At 44.5% G+C, this 24,043-nt stretch overlaps 1 protein-coding gene across 10 annotated transcripts in view; it reads left to right on the top strand.

Annotated features, from left to right (window-relative positions):
• Positions 1-24,043, top strand: part of IGLL1 (immunoglobulin lambda like polypeptide 1) — a 687,880-nt gene that overhangs the window by 647,235 nt on the left and 16,602 nt on the right. The window contains exon 3 of one of the 10 annotated variants that reach the window (XM_063912973.1): positions 22,579-22,614. The exons of 8 other annotated variants lie outside the window; for them this stretch is intronic. In XM_063912973.1, coding sequence (XP_063769043.1) covers positions 22,579-22,614 — 36 coding nt within the window. Of the gene's footprint in view, positions 1-22,575; positions 22,615-24,043 lie in introns of all 10 variants that reach the window. One more of the 10 variants, XM_063912979.1, reaches the window with a different exon arrangement.

Below are 24,043 nucleotides of genomic sequence, written 5' to 3'. Positions count from 1 at the left end.
CTGCCAGGCCTTCCACTCAGTAGAATATTATAACACTGGGCCTAATTCAGAGCGGGTGTGGGTTGATAGATAGACAGTGTCTAGTTAGACAGTCAATAGATAGACACCAAGGCCCTCATTCCGAGTTGATTGCACCAAGCAAATTTTTGGTGCTGGTGCGATATCAACTAATCTCCGCCTATGGGGGAGTGTATTTTAGCATAACAGGGCTGCGATCGCTTGTGCAGCCCTGATATGCTAAAAAAGTTTCACACAAAACTAGAGTAGCCCTAGACCTACTTACCCTGTGCGATGGATCCAGCGAGGATGGGCCCGGCTTTGACGTCAGTCGTCCGCCCTCTGTTTGCCTGGACACACCTGCGTCTTGCTTACCACTCCCCGAAAACAGCAGCAAACGGTAGGTTGACGTCCCGGAACGCCCTCTTGCTGTCCATCTTCTTTGCGGTCGCCGCTGCGACCGCTTTCTTCTCTGTAAGCGTTGTTGCCCGGTGCATGCGCATTCCAGACCCGTTCGCACCACAGTGAAGAATCGCTGCATGCGAACGGGTCGGAATGACCCCCCCCATATGTTAGACAGACATTAGGTCAACAGGGTCAAAAGGTTGACAGGGTAAAAAAGTCAACATGAAAAAGGTAGACAGCACAAAAGGTCGACAAGGTCAACAGGTCGACAGGGTCAAAAGGTCGACATGAAAATGGTCGAAACAAAAAAGGTAGACATCATGTTTCTTGCATTTTGGGGGTTTGTGTGGATAGTATTGTCATCTGGGACCCCCAATAGTAGAAAGGCATACCCAAGCGGGACTCGCTGCGCTCGCCACAAGGTTTATAACCAACTCTATGCCCACATGGATAGAGAAGGTATGAAATAATCCATGTTAAATTTCAAATGTTACATTTAAAAAAAAAAACTAAAAAAAATGTCTATCTTTTTTATGTCGACCATTTCCATGTTGACCTTTTGACCCTGTCGACTTTTTGACCCTGTTGACCTTTTGTACTGTCGACCTTTTGACCCTGTCGACCTAATGTCTGTCTAACATATGGTGTCTATCTATTGACTGTCTAACTAGACACTGTCTATCTATCAAACGGATACCATTCAGATCTGATCGCAGCAGCAAATTTGTTAGCAAATGGGCAAAACCATGGGCCTAATTCAGATCTGTTCGCTCGCTAGCTATTTTTTGCAGCGCTGTGATCAGATAGTCGCCGCCTATAGGGGAGTGTATTTTAGCTTTGCAAGTGTGCGAATGCATGTGCAGCCGCCTTGTGCAAAAACAGTTTGTGCCGTTTCTGAGTAGGTCTGACCTTACTCAGCCGCTGCGATCACTTCAGCCTGTTCGAGGACGGAATTGATGTCAGACACCCACCCTGCAAACGCTTGGACACGCCTGCGTGTTTCCAAACCGTGCCTGAAAACAGTCAGTTGACACCCAGAAACGCCTTCTTCCTGTCAGTCTCCTTGCGTTCGGCTGTGCGAATGGATTCTTTGTTAAATCCATTCGCTGAGCAATGATCCACTTTGTACCCGTATGACGTGGCTGCGCATTGCGGTGCATACGCATGCGTAGTAGTGCCCTGATCGCTGCGCAGTGAAAAATGCTAGTGAACGAACAGATCTGAATTACCCCCTATGTGCACTGCAGGGGGGGCAGATATAACATGTGCAGAGAGAGTTAGATTTGGGTGTGTTGTGTTCAAACTGAAATCTTAATTGCAGTGTAAAAATAAAGCAGCCAGTATTTACCCTGCACAGAAACAATATAACCCACCAAAATCTAACTCTTTGCACATATTACATCTGCCACCCTGCAGTGAACGTGGTTTTGCCCATTTGCTAACAAATTTGCTGCTGCAATCAGATCTGAATTAGGCCCACTGTTGCCATCTCAGATTAATGCACATCATTTGATTTTCTTATTCCTTTAATGATTTGTTTTTGCACAATGCATGGCGGGAAATGCCTCTTTATCTCTGCTGCCCCTAGACACAGGCCTTCTCTCGATACTGCTATATCTGCCTTTGGCTTAAGCAAGAGCTGGCATTTTGGCCAGCAAATGTAATTCAAGATTTTCCGGGTGACACCTCCATAACGCTGTGTGTTATTGGATAAGAATTGTCTAGTATAGAGTGACAACAAATACCAAACCTGTAAAATCATCCAAAGTACCCAGACAGATCCACTTCATATGACTGCTCTGCTAATGGTGCATAACTGTCAGTTCCAGCTGTCAGTTCTCTATCTCTAGAGTTATGTCTGACAATCACTGAGAGCTAGTCCATGTACAAAGGGAGAACGTGTAACAACCAAGAGGACCCAGCTGAAAGATCTTCACATCTGTAATGTTTTTTGAACTGACATCAGAAGGTGGCCCAGGACTTCTATGGATTAATAGTAAAATAAATCCAAACATAATGCCTTCTAAGTGGTTGCAATTATGTTTTAAAAGGATGACACAAATCAGTACTGTACTGTGATAGGACTGAGAGATGATAGCTACAGCACAGGCTAAGTAAGGTGAGTAACAATGTTTAAACTGTCTGCTATAACTGATACTATTTATGGACAAATATACAGTATGTATCAAATTTGTTAACCCAGTTTACATATTGTACTTTGGACCAGGTGGCTCTAGCTACTATACACCACTGCTTGTGCCCAAATCCTTTACATTACATCCATCCAGAGGTGTAGCTAGGCGCTATGGTGCCCGGAGCAAGTGTATGTTTTGGCAACCCCTCCCCTGTACAGAATTGGGGGCCTAGCCAACATGTGGTGGCATGTTACATTTGAAAAGAAACAATATTTAAAAATCCTAAATTGTTGACAGTGTCGGTTCTAGACCTTGTGGAGCTCAGGGTGAAAGTTTCCTTTGGGTTCCCCCCATGTTTAAAATAGGATCAGTGCATGGAATAGCAGTACGGACAGAGTAATGGTTAACTTTACTGCCTCACAGCACTTAGATCATAGGTTCGATTCCCACCATGGCTCTAACTGTGTGGAGTTTGTATATCCTCCCCATGCTTGCGTGGGTTTCCTCCAGGTACTCCGGTCTCTTCCCACAATACAAAAATATACTGGTAGGTTAATTGGCTCCCAACAAAAATGAACCCTGTTGTGTGTGTGATAATTAATATAGATTGTAAGCTCCCATGGGGCATGGACTGATGTGAATGGAAACATTTTCTCTGTAAAGCGCTGCGGAATATGTGTGCGCTATATAAATAATTGGTAATAATAAATAAATAAATAAACAATGGCTTACTTGGGAAAGTGAGTAGCCATAGAATAGTACCAATAAACATTACACCGCACAGTAGTGTCTGTTATTCACATTATATCACACAGTAGTACCCATTACACATGTTATGCCGCACAGTAGCGCCCCTTATACACATTACACTATGGTTGAGTCCCTTATACACATTAGGCCATGGTAGAGCCACTATGTAAGTAGCTGTATTTAACTATATACTTGTTTAATTGAAATAAATTAAAAAGGGAAGGGGGTGGCGGGCGGCAGTACGCCCTCTAACTTTTTTGGCCCCTGGAGCTCGCGCTCCACTGGAGCCACTCTCACTATACCCCTGTATCCATATCTTACTTTAGTAAATGCCACCTTCATTCTCATGCACACTCCCAGTAATGTATAGTCTGTTGCAGCTACTTAGCTGTGACACAGTGTAGGGCAGGGCCGGATTAAGCATTGGGAGTGCCCGGGGCACTTTAGACAGGTGGGCCCCAGTGGAGGGGGCAGGGGCTGTATATAATTGTGCATACCTCCCAATACAACCCATTCCAGGAGAGACAAATGCTCTCTACATGGACTTCCCTCTTAATATATGATTGGTGTCATCTATGTTGAACTACAGTATTTAATTGATAAGAAAGGTGTTTTAACACAGGTATTGCAATCATAACTTAAGAAGGAAGTCCAGGTAGAGAGCACGTTATCCCTCCTGGAATGGGTCATGGTGTGAGGTATGGATTGTGTATATTAAATGTAGCCCAATGGTGTATGTTAGATTTTAACTAATAGTTTAATAATGCCAGGGTGCTGTTTATAGCTCCACCTAGTTGAAAGATATCTATTTTATAAAATGTTCTTGTAGTGGAACAAAAACAACTTACACAACCTTAAAACACACATAAAAATAAAATCTATAATTTATCTTGTCACATCAAGAATAGCAGCAGCCTCTGTACTACTTACACACTGGGACAGGACTCAGGAGGACTCTCTGTGTGTGTTTCTCTCTAGACCCTCATTAAATAACAAGTTATACAGGACTCAGACACCCAGGTGTGGAGAGAGCTGTAAGTGACACAGGGAGCCCCCCCCTGTGTCACTTACAGCTCACTCCACCACACTATCTCCCCTCTGGTCAGAAAGTTCCGTCAATAGTTCATGAAATCTGATACTTCTGTGTCTCTACCTGCACTGTATACTGTCCTGCTCACATTCTGGCTGTCTGGATTGCTGCTGCATTAGAAGAAAAGCTACCGATGTCAGTGTGCTCTGGGCGGGGGGGCCCCTGTCAGAGGGGGGCCCGGGGTACAGTATGCTCTGCATCCCCCCCCCCCTTAATCTGGCTATGGTGTAGGGCTGGGACATGTGTATTTGGCCACTTAACGCTTTTTAAGGAGAATAAAGCAGTGTGGCTAATGGCATTCCCGTCAACCTTTCTTCCATGGACTCCAACTACCACTCAGAGAGAGTTCACTAAACATAAGACATTTTTAAAGTTAACTATGGAAATACTAGCTAACGCCATCTTTATCTGCATCATCTGTTTTTCCTCAATGAACTTTCCAATAACCATTGTCATATTTCCTGTCCCAAAACCAACAATGTGCTTTGTTGAGGTGAGTCACATGTGGTCAGCTGGAGCTAGGTTATGTGCACTGGACAGCCGAAGTGGCTCTGGATTGCAGATGGGATATTGGAATGTATAACAAATGAGCAATATGTGAGCTGTAGTGCTTGGGTATCATTTGGGGCTTTGCAATATGTACTGGACAAAAAGATAGACACTTTGGGTTGTGCTTCTACAGTACATTAGATATCAGAAAAGGCTCTAGATTGTATATTAGACACCAGATAATGATTATATAATGTATTTGGACATCTTAAAAGTTCTTTATTGTATACTAGTCATCTAGTAAGCTCTGCATTATATTTTGAATGATGTAAGTGTATTGCATATATTTTACTGCGTATGAACAATGATATACTGACCGTCAAATCATCACTGACTAATAGATCAACCCTCTACAGTATAGTAGACAAGACAGTGCCAGCAAATTAAGCTCCATGAACCTGTCTCTGCCATATATCTTGGTGATGTCACCACCAGTGTTTCCCTATAGAAGTGAGAACACCTGGCCCAAGTAATCTCTGTTGCTAGTTTGATGGGGGTAATGCAGAGATGAACATAAGTCAGTTTTACAGGTGTATCCTGCAAGGTTTTTGCATTGTGCATGCTCCAGAGCTAAGCTTACACAATTACGGGTGATGCTGGGTTGTACGCAAAGCAGTGCCATCTTCACTTTCAAGGAAGGGGGAGTAACAGGGTATTTGCACAGTGTCTATGGAATTTCAGGCTTTGCAGAGTTGTGTGTACATGTAAAGAAAGAGTTGTGTGTACATGTATCTTATCTCCCCCCCCCCCCCATGACAGGGCAGTAAAACTGTCTTACTATTGTGGCTTAGGAACAGAATTTTAATTGGTAAAATATGGATTTTTTTTTACTGCAAAGCAATCCCCATGGGTTTCTATGAGGGTTGCTATACTGCCAGATTTACCAAGAATAAATGTAATTAAATATGACGATGAGATGAACTGAGCTACCATATGTCACTTTTTTTCCTTTTTTTTTAAAGTGCAGTTTTGTTAAAATGTAGAATGTTATTTAATCTGAATTATCTATAGTGCATACCCTCCAAAAGTACCATTTTAGCAGGTACAGTACCTTTTTTATGGTCTGTACCGATTTTTGGCTCTCCAAACTTCCATTACTTTACCCATGGCCACGCCCCCTTTTCTAATTTGTACGATTTTTATGTGTAAATGTTGGAGGATATGATAGTGGATGTATTGGCACCAGTCACCGCCGCTGATGGAATGGAGTGGTTTTACTGTATGACATTATGAAAAACAAGTGGTGTGACTTTTAAGGAAAGACCAAAAGTCCTTTATGTTTTAAGGTACAGTAAAGTTATTGAGTTTCTAAAAGACTGAACTTTAGCAGATGGTTTTGGAAAAAAGATAAGGAAATTATTTCCACGTTTCCCAAAGTCAAGCTGAACAAAAGACTATGGCCCTCATTCCGAGTTGATCGCTTGTTATTTTTCATCGCATCGCAGTGAAATTTCGCTTAGTGCGCATGCGCAATAGTCGCACTGCGACTGCGCCAAGTAACTTTGCTATGAAGATAGGATTTTTACTCACGGCTTTTTCTTCGCTCCGGCGATCGTAGTGTGATTGACAGGAAATGGGTGTTTCTGGGCGGAAACACGGCGTTTTAGGGGCGTGTGGATGAAAACGCTACCGTTTCCGGAAAAAACGCAGGAGTGACTGGAGAAACGGGGGAGTGTCTGAGCGAACGCTGGGTGTGTTTCTGACGTCAATCCAGGAACGACAAGCACTGAACTGATCGCACAGGCAGAGTAAGTGTGGAGCTACTCTAAAACTGCTAAGTAGTTTGTGATCGCAATAATGCGAATACATCGGTCGCAATTTTAGGATGCTAAGATACACTCCCAGTAGGCGTAGGCTTAGCGTGTGTAACTCTGCTAAATTCGCCTTGCGACCGATCAACTCGGAATGAGGGCCAATGTATATTCAAAGAAAAGTTGTCTTTTAAAATGTGAAAATAACTTCTGTATATATTCCACATTATAAATATGTTTGAAATATTTGACCATAATTGTTATAGCTATAAATTATAATTTACAGTTGTAAAAGCTGAGTTGTCCACATATATATAGATTGTAAGATTGTAAACTTGTCTATGCCTATATGTCTATAGATTATAAGCTTGCGAGCAGGGCCTTCCTACCTCTATGTCTGTCTGTCTTTGCTCAGTTTTGTTCTATAACTGTTGTTCTAATTGTAAAAGCGCAACAGAATATGCTGCGCTATATAAGAAACGGCTAGTAAATAAATAAATAAATATATGTGAATTAGTATGCACAGTTGGGAAATTGTTCCATTTTTAAACAATATCTGTTCTGCACAGAATATTCTGTATGCCTCTTCCCAATTCAACTGTAAAATAAAGAACCAGCCCTACCTAAGTACCATTATTTAAAAAATACCAGTATGGGGGGGGGGGGGGGGGGCGTGGCCTAGCTTGTGAGCTGTGAGGTGGTGTTTTTGGAGAGCTCCTGCCAGATTTGATTCTCTGGTCGATTAAAAAGTGCCCCAGGGGACCCTCGCCCCCCCATATCCTCAACTGCTGATTACCTTCAACATCTAGAATCAGAGGGTCTGGGATGCGGAATCGGGGGATCCTTTTAAGGGTCGCTGCGGGTTGCGGCCCTCCCCTCCATTTGAAGCCAGGGACTGCAGCACGCTCCCCTACTGACCGGAAGTGAGGCCGGACGGGCCGCTCGGCGGAGGGGCTCGGGAGAAGAAGCAGCTACCCTGAAGAAGAGGGACGGAGCGTTACCTGCGCCTACTCTCCTTGGGACCCGGCGGCTGTGGTCGGGATCGAGTGAGGTGAGCGGTGCCTGTACCCGCGGCTGTCTCCCCCTGTGACTCAGCGGCTCGCAGTTTGCTCTGCCGGGAGCTGGCGGCGGCGCCCTGAGCGACCGGTGGGCTCCACCCCCCCTTCCCGCTTGCTTACCTTACAGTGCCCGGGGCTCCGGTGCACATTAAAGTGTTCGGCTAGCTGCAGGAGCCTGTCCACGGCTGTGGGCAGCTCCATAGGCGGTGCAGGCGGGGACGGCTGCTCCCTCTGCCGCTGGGCGGCTGTGAACGTGCCTGTCCTCTCCCTGTGCTGGCTTGGTTGTTCAGCACAGAGGTACATCTGTAAACCAGAATACACTATATACACAAGCCCCCTGGTATCTGTATTTCTATTTGCTCAGGGCTGCTGCTGGAATCCCTGCTACATTCTACACACAGTAGCCTGTGTTTATGTATCCCACTGAATTCCCTGGCATATCTGGCACCTAGGTATTGGGTCTATCTACACTATCTGCAACCTCCTGCCTGGCACTTCTAATTGTTAGCCCCTTCAGCTGCGGAATTGGGATTCTCTATCTCCGGGGTTATCTGCCTTCTGAATTTAGATCCCCTATGCAAGGAGATAACTGGGGATGGATGGAAGCTCTCAGGAATCTGTGCTGATACTGCTGAGCTGAGATGTGACCTCCTCTGTATTATGTCCTTCTGGTGCCTCCCTGCAATCATCTAGCCGACACATCTCTCCACACGACACGGTCGCTCTTGTGTTGGATTGAGACCCGCTGTACCCCTTTTCTACTGTATTTGAAGTCTCTCTTGAAAAGTGCGACGTCATGCCTCCGAAGAAGCATAAAGCCTCCAAACCGGTCTCTCAGGTCGCCTTTTTTAAGCCTTCTCCATATCGCAACAAGCCTCAAGAAGCTGGAGTTCCTGCGACTGGCACGACACCCTCGAACATGCTGCCCTCTCCTCTGGCGTCTGCATCCCCCCCCTTCCGACTCCCCCTCTTCACCGCGTCTAGAGGATAATGAGGCTTTAACGGTGGGCAGTATGAAACTCCTGCTACATCAATTTAAAGATGAAGTTACATCTGAGTTCAGAGCCATGTTGAAATCCTGCCAGAGCTCTATTGAAGATTTGGGTGAGAGGACCGGTCAACTGGAAACAAAAATGGGCGAAGTGGTGGGCTCACATAATTCCCTTATAGACTCTCATGATACCCTTGAGGGTGAAGTGGTTGCCCTACGGGATAAGGTTGCGGATTTGGAAGATCGCTCGCGCAGGAACAACCTTAAAATCAGGGGGGTTCCTGAATCGGTCTCCAATAGCAGTCTTCATGACTATACTATAGAGTTTTTCAAGAAACTACTGCCCTCTGCCACTTCCTCGGATCTGCTTATAGACCGCATACATCGACTCCCGAAGTCCCGGAGTGCTCCAGAGGGATCGTCCAGAGATGTTCTAATGAGGGTCCAATTCTAACATATTAAAGAGTCTCTGCTCAAAGCGGCTAGACCTTCTTCTGACTCAGCAGAGGCGTTAGGCCAGCTTCAACTATTTGGAGACTTGTCGCAATACACCCTTATTATGACGCTCTTTCCAACCTGTTACCGTAGCTCTTCGGAAGGCTGGCATTATCTATAGATGGGGTTTCCCCACGCGTCTGCTAATTTCCAGAGATGGTTCCACTATTGCTGTTTCCTCGGTGGAGGAAGGTATGAGACTTCTTCGTAAATGGAATCTAGGGGGTGATCGCGGGTCCGGCTCTCCTGATCGCCGACTCCAGCAGGACTGGTCGACGGTTGAGAACTAGAGACACCCCTGATACACCTATCTACTAAGAACGACCTCCGATCAGCTGAGGTTACTTTTCAGAGATGTGTTGCTGTAGAGACTGCTGCTGTTAATGAACGCTTGACTTCTAAAATTGCGTTTGTTCTGTGGTTTTAACTCTCCAGGTTGGACAAATATGCGCAGTTGGGAACTTGGTTTTAGGAGCCAAGATACACGCTCTGCCTTATTATGTTTTGCTGCAGATTTTGGATTAACCTGCTTATTCTAGATCTTCGTGATTTTCCTAAGATAGCATGTTTATATAGTTTCACATTTCTATGATCTGTGGGTCGTGTGGATTTTTCTTTCCATTTTTTCTTTTTTTTTCTTTTCTTTTCTTTTCTTATTATATGTTAAGATTCACAACCATCGGCTGGTTGATTGCGGGGGGGTTGGCCACCAACCTCTCTCTTTAGTTTTGTGAGGCGCTGGATGTTTTGGCGCCTTACTATGGCTCTGTATCTCTACGGGCTCTGTTTCTTTACTTTCTTCCTATTCTTTCTCCTGTCTACCCTTGTGTGTTCCCCTTTTGTGTCTTGTCTCCCCCAGGGCTTTGTTTTCACCATATCACAATGTTCAAGGTACGATATTCTTCCTGAATGTATTTGTTTGGCTCAAAAGGTCGTTCTGCTTCCCAATTTAATTAGATATGGTCAAAATAGTCTCACTGAATGTTAAAGGATTGAACTCCCCTCAGAAGCGTAAACTAGCTCTGTCCTCTTTTTATAAAATGAAGGCAAATGTGGTGGCACTTCAAGAAACTCATTTTAAGAAACTAGACCCCCCTAGATTCCAGGATAGCCATTTCCCTACTTGTTATATGGCTAATGGCCCCACAAAAAAGGCTGGGGTGGTGATAATATTTTCCCTGAACCGCTCCTTTACCCTAGAATCTCAAATTGTAGACCCTGAGGGTCGGTACCTCATATTGATATGACTACTTGAGAACGTTATGGTCACTTTAGTTTCCTGTTATGCACCAAACACTGGTCAGCTTGCGTTTTGCAAGAAATTATGTTCCTTAGTACAAAAGCACACTAAGGGGGCCGTTCTGATTTTGGGGGATTTCAACCTAGTTGTTGATCCTGTTATGGATAGATCTCGCACTACTGGAGGATCCCTCCCCGTGAATCAGACTCTCAGGGGTGGGGACACTGGCCTTCGCCATTTACTAGGTGAATACGATCTTTACGATGCATGGAGGTCCAAACATCCCACTGTGAGAGACTACTCTTTCTATTCGCATGTTCACGCCTCGTATTCTAGAATTGACCTCGTTTTGACAAATAAGGAAACTCTGACAGCCATACGAGAAATAACTATTTTGCCAATGACTTGGTCAAATCATTCCCCATTGAGGGTAGTGTGGGATCTAGAGACCTGCAAAGTTTCTCCAGGGCCCTGGAGGCTGGGGAATTTCTTACTCAATCATCCCGAAGCTTCTCTCGCTATACATCACTCTATACAGTTATACCTAGACACTAATAGACCTGAGGATACCTCGATCTTTAATAACTGGTGCTCTTTTAAGGCTGTAGTTCGGGGAGTGGCCATTCAAACAGCTTCTAGGCTTAAACGCTCTCACTTACTTGAGTGCACGATGGCTGAAAGAGAGGTTGCCAGACTTGAATTGCAGCATAAAGCTGACCCTCGAAATAGATCTGTTCTCAGGCTATTATTAGCTGCTAGGGAAAAGGTCAACATGTTTTCCCTTCGAGATGTACAACGCAATATTGCACGACTGAATCAGAGGTTTTATATACTTGGGAATAAAGCGGGTCGCCTTTTGGCTCGGAAGCTCCGCGGTAGGCGAGCTAGGGCCAGAATCCACCATGTTTGCTCCTCCACGGGATCTAGAGTGTCGGACCCTTATGATATTGCAAACACTTTTGCAGAGTATTATTCTCGACTATACTGTTTAAAAATCGGACCCGACTACCCCCCAACCCAGTGCAGCTGATATCCAGTCCTTCCTAAAGGGACTCTCCCTCCCGATGTTGGACTCCGCGGCCTGCCTGTCCCTCAGCTCCCCATGGACATTAAAAGAACTGGAAGGGGCTATTGATGGTCTCCCGAGAGACAAAGCCCCTGGCCCCAATGGCTTCCCTTCTAATTTCTACAAATCATTTAAAGCTGACCTGGCCCCTGTGCTGCTGTCTGTTTTTAATGAGGCGTCAGCTGTTGGGAGGTTTCCGGGGGAAATGTTTGAGGCACAAATAGTTGCTATTCCTAAACCTGGCAAATCCCCTGCAGCTGTCCAAAATTACCGTCCCATAGCTCTGTTGAATACAGATGTCAAGCTTTTTGCAAAGCTTATCGCCAACCGACTATCCCAGCTGCTTCCATCTCTCATTGCTGCTGACCAGGTTGGCTTTGTTCCAGGTAGGCAGGCCCCGGACAACACTCGTAGAGTATACAACATAATGGAATATTGCGATGTGCATAAGACGCCCCTCCTTATTTTGTCATTGGACGCCGAAAAGGCGTTTGACAGGCTCCATTGGGGATATTTGAGAGCGGTTCTGGACAAATTCGGTTTTGCTGGGGGGTTCTTGGACTCTATATTTGCCCTGTACTCTGCTCCCTCTGCAAGGGTGTTTGTCAATGGATGTTTGTCAGGTAGATTTGATATCTCGAATGGCACTAGACAGGGCTGTCCCTTATCGCCCCTTATATTCGCCTTAGCTATTGAGCCTCTAGCCGAAACCATTAGGTCTGAGCTCAAAATTACGGGTCCAGAGATAGGAAGTCTGACGCACAAAATCAGTTTATTCGCTGACTGTTAGGCGCCGAGGGTCCGCCCGTCAGTGCGGCCCGGCGCCTAGCAACTAGGGACGCCGCAGGCAGACAGCCGCCGGCTCCCTAGCAACGCTAGACGCCGGGCGCACGGAGCCGCTTAGACCATAGCAACGGGGACGCCACTGTCGGACCGCGTTCCCCGTTGCTAGGTCTAATTAATCAGGTCAAATTGTATCCTGGCCGTGCGGAATTTGTCATCTATTCCTGGAGTCCTACCGAGCACCTTTAACATCCTGTGGTGTTCGTGAGTCGCGGCGTAGCCGTGTGTTGCGGCTTGACCGCTTACTATTTATTATTTAGTTTTATTGTGTTCCGGAGCTTTTGCGGAGGATTCCGCTCCCACAAGTCCACTCTGGTATCCAGCGGTGCTGGATAGGAGTAACGGATCAGTGGATCTTTGGTTGTCCTTTTCCCTGGCGGTTTTGTCCGCACATACTTTTGGTTAAGTTAGATAGCTTGTAACCCCTGGCCTGGTTGCTTAGTCAGAGGGCCCCTTGTTATCACCCTGTCTCGGATTTCCCTTTGTCTCCCATTAAGACCTGAGGGGGCATCGGGGTTGGGCAGACATAATCCGCCCTTCGAACGCGGCTGCCATGGGCTCAAGCAACCATAGTCTCGCAGGGGATTTCTGATAACACGGGCGAAACAACGGAGTTAGGGCGCCAGGGGTTACTAGGCTTCCCTGTTCCCGTAACCAGCATATCTTTCCAGTACTCAGACCTCTGCCATAAGATCTCATCTGGTCTGGAGTACGGGAATCATAACATTAACACCGGCCATACTAAAATTTTAAATTAACAGGAGTTAATTTTTTCCCTTATTCAGTTGGGAGATTTGTCAGCCTCATGAATCCCACCGGTGTTGGGCCAAATCCGGGCCAGCTTTTAGTTAGCCAGATTCAAGAGCTTACTCAGATGGTTCAGGATCTGTCCCTTCGGGTGAGGTCACAGGAAGATCTGTTACGGACTTCCCCGAGGGTCATTCCTGAACCAAAAATGCATCTGCCTGACCGTTTTTCTGGGGATAGAAAGCAGTTTTTTAATTTTAAAGAGTCTTGTAAACTGTATTTTCGTTTAAGACCAGTCTCCTCAGGTACGGAATCTCAGCGGGTAGGAATTATTATTTCTCTGCTACAGGGGGATCCTCAGACCTGGGCTTTTGGTTTAAAGACAGACGATCCAGCTTTATTGTCTGTAGACGCCTTTCTGGGGTCCTTAGGGCTTTTGTATGACGACCCTGATAGAGAGGCATCCGCCGAGAGTCAGTTGCGTGCTCTCAGACAGGGTAGGAATCCCGCAGAGATTTATTGTACGGAGTTTCGCCGTTGGTCGAACGACTGTGGATGGAATGACCCAGCCCTGCGCAGTCAGTTTCGCCTCGGCTTATCTGAGTCTATAAAAGACAGTCTCCTTCAGTATCCCGCTCCTGAGACTCTCGATAAACTCATGGAGCTCTCTATTAAGATTGATCGTCGTCTCAGGGAGCGGAGGGCTGAAAAAGGAGCATCTGTCGGGTCTACTCCTTATGTTTTTTCCATTCCTGTGGACATTGAGGAGCCCATGCAGATAGGCCTCTCCAAACTGTCTCCTGAAGAAAGAACCAGAAGGCAAAATTCTGGTCTTTGTTTATACTGTGGGGGTAAGGGACATTTTGCCTGTAGTTGTCCGAACAAGTCGGGAAACGCCTCGACCAAGTGAGTTGTGAGGGGGTTCACTTTGGTTTACAGCTTATCTCCTCAAATAATTCACTGTTAGTTCCAGCTAAAGTTTCCTTTGGCAGCCTCTGTTCCTCGGTCTCGGCTTTTGTGGACAGTGGAGCTGCAGGGAACTTTATGGATTTAACATGGGCCAAGGCCTTAGGTATTCCTCAGTTAGCCTTGGGTAGGTGTATCACCATGCATGGTTTAGATGGGAGTCCCTTGTCCAATGGGGTTATTTCTCTCTGTACACCTTCTGTTCTTCTTTCGGTAGGAGCTCTGCATTCTGAAAAGATTGAGTTTTTCCTTACCCATTGCCCAGCAGTTCCTGTGGTTCTGGATCACCCTTGGCTGGCCTTTCATAATCCCATCATTGATTGGCAGTTGGGGGAGATCTTACAATGGGGTACCATCTGTAATAAAGAATGTATTACGCTTCCCATCAGAATTGCTGCTGTCATTCCCGCACCCATTCCTGTGGAATACCAGGATTTTGTTGATGTATTTTCCAAGGGCAATGCGGATATTCTGCCTCCCCATAGGCCTTATGATTGTGCTATTGAGTTAATTCCTGGTGCCACTTTGCCTAAGGGAAGGTTATATGCATTGTCCGGACCTGAAACTGTGGCCATGAATGAGTATGTTAAAGAAAGCCTAGGGAAAGGATTTATCAGGCCATCTAAATCCCCTTTAAGTGCAGGCTTCTTCTTCGTGGAGAAGAAGGATGGATCACTCAGACCTTGCATTGACTTTAGAGCCTTGAATAAAATCTCAGTAAAGAATACTTACCCTTTGCCGCTGATTTCTGTCCTCTTTGATCAGCTACGTTCGGCTGTGATTTTTTCTAAGATTGACCTAAGAGGAGCATATAACCTCATCAGAATCAAGTCAGGGGATGAGTGGAAAACGGCATTCAGTACTCAGTCAGGCCACTATGAGTATCTGGTTATGCCATTCGGCCTGTCCAACGCTCCGGCAGTTTTCCAGGATCTCATTAACGATGTGCTCCGTGAATTTCTTGGAAGATTCGTTGTAGTCTACTTAGACGATATTTTGATATATTCTGACTCTATAGAACAACATGTTACCCAGGTGCGTCAGGTTCTAAAAAAATTACGTGAAAATCACCTATATGCCAAGCTGGAGAAGTGTGAATTTCATGTCACGGAGGTATCCTTTTTAGGGTACATTATTTCCCCTCGGGGATTCTGTATGGAACCAAAGAAGCTCCAAGCCATCCTTAGTTGGGCGCAACCCACCAATTTAAAAGCAAATCAGCGCTTTTTAGGGTTTGCGAATTACTATAGAAGATTTATTCACTCTTTCTCTGACCTAGTTGCTCCCATTGTGGCACTGACTAAAAAGGGAGCAGATCCTACCAACTGGTCACGTGAAGCGGAGTTGTCTTTTCAGGCCTTGAAACAAGCCTTTGTCTCAGCCCCTGTCCTCAGACATCCCAACCCAGAATTGCCTTTCATTGTTGAGGTCGATGCCTCGGAGGTTGGAGTAGGGGCTATCCTGTCTCAGAAGGATCCGGATTCCCTGGAATTACATCCTTGTGCCTTTATGTCCAGGAAATTCTCATCTGCTGAATCCAACTACGATGTTGGTAACCGGGAATTACTGGCTATTAAATGGGCTTTCGAGGAGTGGAGACATTGGCTTGAAGGAGCCACTCATACCATTTCGGTTTTGACTGATCACAAAAATCTTCAATACATTGAATCAGCTAAACGGTTGAATGCCCGGCAAGCTCGTTGGGCTTTATTTTTTACTCGTTTCAAGTTCATTATCACCTTCAGGCCAGGTTCCAAGAATACCAAGGCAGATGCCCTGTCACGCAGTTTTCTTCCAGTTCAAGACAACAGTCCTGTTACTCCCATACTTCCGTCTTCAGTCATTCGGGCAGGCCTCACACAGGATTTATTTACCCAGTTGAAGCAGCTTCAACATCAAGCTCCTGGTAATACTCCTGCTGGTCGTCTTTTTGTCCCCGAGTTTTTGAGAGCAACGGTTTTGACGGAGTTTCACGATAGCAAAGTTGCCGGGCATCCGGGGATCGCTAAAACTTTTGAATTAGTTTCCCGCTCGGTATGGTGGCCTGGTCTTTCCAAAGACATTAAGGAATTTGTTTTTTCTTGTCAGGTCTGTGCACAGCATAAGGTTCCCCGTTCCTTGCCTATCGGTCAACTTTTGCCCTTGAATGTTCCTCTTAGGCCATGGTCTCATATTTCCATGGATTTTGTGGTGGACCTTCCTCTGTCAGCCGGATGCCGAGTCATATGGGTGGTAGTGGACCGTTTTAGCAAAATGGCCCATTTTATTGCTCTTCCCCGATTGCCATCTGCCCAGGGATTGGCAGTCTTGTTCCTCCGCCATGTTTTCAGACTCCATGGGTTACCCACTGATATTGTTTCTGATCGGGGTCCACAATTCATTGCACAATTTTGGAAGTCTTTTTGTGCCTCATTGAAGATGAAATTATCTTTAACGTCTGGCTACCATCCCCAATCCAACGGGCAGACTGAGCGAGTCAATCAATCATTAAAACAATATTTGCGTTTGTACTCGGCCAAACTCCAAAATGACTGGTCTGAGTTTCTTCCGTTAGCAGAGTTTGCTTACAACAATGCCTGTCATTCCTCCACCAATGTATCTCCATTTTTTACAGTTTTTGGTTTTCACCCCAGAGCTAATTCCTTTTTTCAACATTCCTCTGTCTCCTCACTGACCTTGACCTCTCATCTCAAACTCATTTGGAGAAAAGTGCACCTGGCTCTCAGAAAAGCGGCATTTCGGGAGAAAAAATTTTCTGACAGGCTCCGGCGGCCGTGCACTTTTAAAGTTGGAGATAGGGTATGGTTGTCGACTCGCAACATTAAACTTCGACAAACCTCAGCCAGATTGGGTCCTAAATTTATTGGACCATTTCATATTATCAAAAAAGTCAATCCAGTGGCTTTCCGGTTACGGTTACCAAAAACTTTACGGATCGGAAATACCTTCCATTGCTCCTTGTTAAAACCATATGTTTCGTCCAGTAAATTTCCTCGCAAGATCTCTCAGGGGAAATCACCAATAGACGTACAGGGTCAGCAGGAGTTCTTAGTGGAGAAGGTTCTCGATTCCAAGTTGTCCCGGGGTCGGCTTTATTTTTTGGAACATTGGAGAGGTTATGGTCCAGAAGAAAGGTCTTGGGTCCTGGACGAGGATCTCCATGCCCCGAGGCTCAAAAGGGCATTTTTTCGAGAATTTCCTCAAAAACCTGGCCTTAGGGGTTCCTTGACCCCTCCTCAAGGGGGGGGGTACTGTTAGGCGCCGAGGGTCCGCCCGTCAGTGCGGCCCGGCGCCTAGCAACTAGGGACGCCGCAGGCAGACAGCCGCCGGCTCCCTAGCAACGCTAGACGCCGGGCGCACGGAGCCGCTTAGACCATAGCAACGGGGACGCCACTGTCGGACCGCGTTCCCCGTTGCTAGGTCTAATTAATCAGGTCAAATTGTATCCTGGCCGTGCAGCATGCAGCTGCACGGCATAATTATGATTACCCTGTCTGGATCCGGATTGGAGGGTTTCCTAATAAAAGCACTCTCAGGACTTCTCACAGACGCCGGTGTTAGCTTCCTGTTGGCTGTGTCAGTTACAGAGAGTTTCCAGTCCTGCTCAATTCGGTTGTTCCTGTCCTCAGTGATCCAGTACTCGGAATTTGTCATCTATTCCTGGAGTCCTACCGAGCACCTTTAACATCCTGTGGTGTTCGTGAGTCGCGGCGTAGCCGTGTGTTGCGGCTTGACCGCTTACTATTTATTATTTAGTTTTATTGTGTTCCGGAGCTTTTGCGGAGGATTCCGCTCCCACAAGTCCACTCTGGTATCCAGCGGTGCTGGATAGGAGTAACGGATCAGTGGATCTTTGGTTGTCCTTTTCCCTGGCGGTTTTGTCCGCACATACTTTTGGTTAAGTTAGATAGCTTGTAACCCCTGGCCTGGTTGCTTAGTCAGAGGGCCCCTTGTTATCACCCTGTCTCGGATTTCCCTTTGTCTCCCATTAAGACCTGAGGGGGCATCGGGGTTGGGCAGACATAATCCGCCCTTCGAACGCGGCTGCCATGGGCTCAAGCAACCATAGTCTCGCAGGGGATTTCTGATAACACGGGCGAGACAACGGAGTTAGGGCGCCAGGGGTTACTAGGCTTCCCTGTTCCCGTAACCAGCATATCTTTCCAGTACTCAGACCTCTGCCATAAGATCTCATCTGGTCTGGAGTACGGGAATCATAACACTGACGACATTTTGCTTTGTTTGACCCATCCTACCACCTCCCTTCCTGCCCTCCATTCTATTCTGGACCGATATTCCAGAATTTCCTATTATAAGTTAAACACTTCCAAAACGGAAGCCTTACCACTTCACACTCCACCACGTACTGTTGCTTTGCTCAAAGACAGATACCGTTATGCTTGGCAGGGGAGATCTATCAAGTATTTGGGTATCCATCTATCTCTAGATGGGGATTTATATGACTGTAATTATACACCCTTATTAAACGCATTTGAAAAATTAATTAAAGAATGGTCCCTTCACGAACTTTCCTGGCTAGGACGTATCTCTGCAACTAAGATTATCCTGCTCCCTAAACTCTTATACCTGTTTCGGGCTATCCCTCGTAGTTTTTCCAAACCACTTATTATACGGGCTAACAAAATTATTTCTCACTATATCTGGAAGGGGTCTAGGCCTCGCATTGCTAGGCAGGTTTTGATGTTACCCAAGACTGTTGGAGGGGTGGCCTACCCTAACTTAGAAGGGTACCACACCGCCTGTGCTCTCAGTTAGGCTCGAGATTGGTTCAATATGCACAACCCCAAACCGTGGGTCCTCATCGAACGATCTTTCCTCGGTCCCGTAGACTTGAGGGATCTCTTTCTACTGCCCATTCATAGCGTACCAAAATGGAAAGGCACAGGGGAAGCGATTAGAAATACTCTGAAGCTTTGGCACACGGTTGTTGCTTCTGACCCGACTATTTAGTTGCCGTCGGCCGACTTATCACTTAGAACTATCGCTTGTGTCATACCTAACCTAGCGTTGAACGCTTGGATAGATATTGAAATTGTGCATTTGAGGAATCTCTGTTTGGAAGGTCGTTTAGTGACCTTCTCTAGCTTACAAACCCGTTCAGGTATACCAAAGCAGGATTTTTTTAAATACCTGCAAATACGTCACTGGCTCCATTCCTGTTCTGATAGGTTAGTGGGCCCCGCTCCGCTCCCTACTTCCCTACACTCTAGACTGTCTTCTCCTGCTCATGGAGGTGGGATTTCTAAATGGTATCAATATATTGTGCTTCTGACTAAACAGGGTAAGACTCCCTCACAGCTGAAATGGGAAAAGGACCTTTCTATTGTCCTCCGAGAGGAAGAGTGGGACTCCATATCCTCACGGTGCTTTAAGATTTCTAGATGCCTACAACATTCTGAAATGTATTATAAATTATGCCACAGGGCATACTTTACTCCGCAGCGGCTTCATAGCATCTGGCCCTCGGTTTCTCGGCTTTGCTGGAGAAATTGCGGCCTTGTGGGTAATATTTTGCATATCTTCTGGGAATGCCCGGCTTTGCGGCCGCTGTGGACTGAAGTGTTCTCTCTATTGCGGGAGGTGCTGGGGATGGAGGTACCAATGGATCCTTTGTTTGCTCTATTTCATTACTCGACGTTTGATTTACCGCTACGTGACAGTTATGTGGCTGGTCATGTCCTAATTTCCACCAAGGCTGCAATTGGATAGCTGTGGAAATCTCAGGCGATACCCACCATCCACTCTATTATTAACAATACCCACAAGCATTTCTTATTTGAAACAGCAGGAGGGATATACTCAAGGTCCCCTGCTCTGGTGCTGGAGGGATGGTCGAAGTGGGAGCATAGGTGTGCGCAGCACATTTTATTAGGGGGTGCACCATCGGAGGGGTGTGTCTAGCACCGCTTTTTGGGCGTGTCTAGCACCATCTATTGACGGTCAACGCAATATAAAATATCCACCCTTGTACCAATCCTAATAAAGCAGATACATTGTCAGATGTTGTGGTGTGCACCAAACAAACATCCCTGATGGCACTCACTGCAATTACACTGCTCCTCCTCAGCCTGGTCTGGCTCCCCCTCTCTTTCCCCTGCAAGCTGCAGCAGCTTACTTACAAGTCAGTAACTCACTGACACTGACAGTCGCAGACTAGTACTGCTGCTGCTGCTGCTGCTGGGAAAACGAGTGACGTGTCAATGCTGCTGCCGACCGCCTGCCAGTATTGAATTTGTCTTCCTAAGAGGAACGCTGGCTGCATGCTGATCCTCATCAGTGGCTGGCATTGGCATAGCATAGAAGGAGAGAGGTGGGCATGTGGCGGGTGTAGCAGGTGGGCGTGCAAGCATGTTTTTGTACATGGAGGTGGAGCCGAGAGTTTGAAAGCCGGTGGCAGTGGCACCCTTGATTAACCCAGGCGTCCGGTCAGTAATGCAGTCCTGACAAGGTGCAACGCAGAGGGGACAGTAATCAGCCTGCTCGGCGATCATTGCATCAGGCATGTGAGATTGGGGTGCCAGACATTAGGGGGTGCCTGTGCGCACCAGGCACCCCCCCTGCACACACCTATGAGTGGGAGGCATTCCGGGAGCGGTGTGGACTTCCCCTGATCATTACTTCCTCTGCAGATATGTCACAAATACTTTCCCCACACCCTGATACTACCTGATTATGTTGGGCTTTCTTACTTTCCTTTATATTTCACTGTTCGATTATGCCGTATTAGGAACTTGGCTAGAGTTGAACCTGGCCCGTCTCTTTATGTTTCCCTATCTGTGTCACTGTTTTGTCTCTCTTCTTGTCTCTCTTTTGTCACTGTACTATCTGTTGTTTTCTTTGCTCTTTATTTGTTTGTTGCCAAATTGGGTAGTACACGATTTGCAAATTGAACAATCTGATGTACAATTATGGTGTTATGTTAATCTTTACTGGTTGTTCAATTCTATAACCCTTTTTTGATACTTATGTATTGCGTACTATTGCTTTTGGTTTTCTGTTTGTTTAAAACCCAATAAAAACTATTATACAAAAAAAAAATACCAGTATGTATGTATGTATGCAGCTTACTCCCCGGCTAGGGTGACCAGGTCCCCTGACCGCCGACATCCTGGCCAAATTCCATCTAGATGTCTCCATTAAGGGAACTGCAGAAGAATTCTGTCATCCACTTAACTATAAAATGTTGGTACTCATTCAGGAGTGTATGGGGATGCAATTAATAAACTATTAAGACACCATAGGTTTTGAGTCATATCCTCTATAACTACAGAAAGTATAGGTAAATACAATAAATATATGTAATTAAACAGATGCTTTTTAATAACGTATACACACTTTCACCTACTCTAGCTACAAAAAATGGTACATCTTCTCTTTTTAATATTGTTAGTCCAGTAACCAATTTTACGTGGATTCAGCTCTGTGACCGCTCAATCTTAGCTAGGTATTACAGTAACGGCCACAGGTGTATCCTCTTACAACTATGCTGTTTGCACTTTATAGCACAAGGTGCCTGGCATGACTTAGATGCTACGCAATGGGTAGCGATTCTAGCACTTTCTTAATCTGAATTTTGCATGTTAATCGAATTGTGGCCACAAACATGTGCACATTTGCTTGTAGTGTCCTAGGTACTTAGGATGGGTATTTTCATTGCAAAGGAATTGATATAAAGTTGTAGATTAAGTACAGAATACGTGGTATGATACATGGCATTGGACCTATGTCTTTTGCCTTTTTACCCAGATTAATGCACAAAAACTACATGCAGTGCCAGCGTCAGTATTCTGGGCCCCTTACATTGTGCTTTTATTGCATTTGAATATGATGCATATTTTGTGAAACAGTTTGGTGTGACGCTCGGTGCAACTAAATTGCAATGTCTGTGGTGCACCAAACTGGCCTATTTAGCATGATTTGATGATACGTGTATATGGACATATATGTACGTAATCTTATATATTCAATAAAAATTGCAGACTATGGTCCAGCTAGACTGAATCTAGTTTGCCCCTCTCTGCAGTGTACACTGATTGGTCCAGCTTCATAGCTGGAAAACAGTTGTCAACAGGTACAGTAAGTCATTTGTATTTTTGTATGATTTCATATGACTTCTAATTAGTTATCTAGTACTAAAAAAATAATTATATGGGACATCAAGTAAATATTCTAGTCACGCTGTACAAGGCCATTTGTCGATCCCATTCATATTCTAATCATCTCTACTGCTGAAGAAGCAGTTGAGAATACATCACAATATATGTCTGTTTCTTGTTCATGGAGAATTTATTATACAGCACTAATGTTTACGTTGTTACAGGCTTCTCAGTACAGTGGTATTTTGTCTATATTACAAAGGTTAGGCATAATCATGTTTGTAATAAGACACCTGCATGTTATGAGTCTAAATTGTATGAACCATTACATGTTTGTCAACCATGACATGGTTTTTGAACGGGGTTATACTACAGTGTTCATCTTCGGAGATGGGACCAAACTGGATGTTACTTGTAAGTACAATATCACTACTTTTTATTAATGTAACTATTGTTCCAATTCTTTGTTTTGTCCAGATATTTATAATAGACAAGCTGTAGGTAAAGAATTTAATGTTTATCTTGGTATCTGTGCAGCCTTTATAGAAATGTTGTATTTTAGGTATTTGCCAAAATGAAATAAAAAGTTTCATTAAATTTGTGTTATCTAAAAATGTATTATAACTGTTTCCATACTCACATTCAGTGTCATACCACAAATTCTCTATTCTAATATAAAATAGACTGTCGTACTGATATTTTCTGTATATTTTGGATGCATGATGTACAGTATCTTAAATAACTTACTTATATTTACAATTGTGTGCATTAATGTTTTCAATCATGTAGAGCATCTAGCACTTAAAACTACTAAGAAATGTAAAAACTGCACTTAAACAAGAATTGCCTTGTCAAATAAGCCCCATATAGATTTTATAAATCATATACTGTATTTTGTTTGCAATAATAATCATAAATGTTGTAAGTACATACTGTATACAGTATATGGGAGACGAACCAGTGCAAAATCTATATGGCACACTTCTATTTGCTGTATTGTCTTTATCTTAAATTTAACTTAAATTTAAATTTAAATTATCTTTAATTTATACTTAATTTTATAAGATTCTCATATGTGAATACAATAATGTGAAAATGATTCCCAAAATTCCCAATGCCAAGAACATTTTATTTAAGATTTAGTGCAAATATATTTACTGTAACACTTAAAAAAGCTTTGAAAAGACCTCTGTAAAGTGATTTAGTGTGCATAATTTATTATTAATGACACAACTGCTAACATCATTAATTACATTCAGCCTTTGATTTCCACAAAAAGCCTGTGAGTTTTTGACTGTTGTTTTGCTAAATTAGATTCAACTGTAAACTTTGGTTCATACAATATGAGATATGCTATACACATGAGGACTAGAATGTAGTTAATATAAAAAAAAATATGTTTTGCATTTTATATTACAGTGTACAAAAATAAATGGAATCTATTAAATATATGAATAAGTCTCTAGAAAATGAAACAATACTTAAAATATCAGTTTAATATGAATTACTACAGAAGATTGTTTCTTTGTGTTATTATTTCTATATATGTTGAGTGCTAAATATGAAAGTAACAAATTCATAACTTATATTAAAAACATGAACATTTTTAGAAAAATAATATTATGTAGATTTACTATTGTGTTACTATAAATATTTTTTATTCTAACTAGTTTTCATTAGACTGAGGGGTCAGTTCAATTACTCACAAGTTGGGTCAAGGCATGAGCAAGTGCAGCTATATAAAGTACTTACGATACTTCCGAGTTTGCGGATTGTTTGCAGCACCAAAGGGCTGCATACATATATCCACGAGTCCGGGCCATGAGGGCGGTGAGTTGTGCTG

The sequence above is a fragment of the Pseudophryne corroboree genome, chromosome 1 (genome assembly GCF_028390025.1).
Source record: "Pseudophryne corroboree isolate aPseCor3 chromosome 1, aPseCor3.hap2, whole genome shotgun sequence".
In the NCBI taxonomy this organism is placed as follows: Eukaryota; Metazoa; Chordata; class Amphibia; order Anura; family Myobatrachidae; genus Pseudophryne; species Pseudophryne corroboree.
The sequence above is the reverse complement of the archived record's forward strand: the minus strand, read 5'-3'. Positions and strand labels throughout refer to the sequence as shown.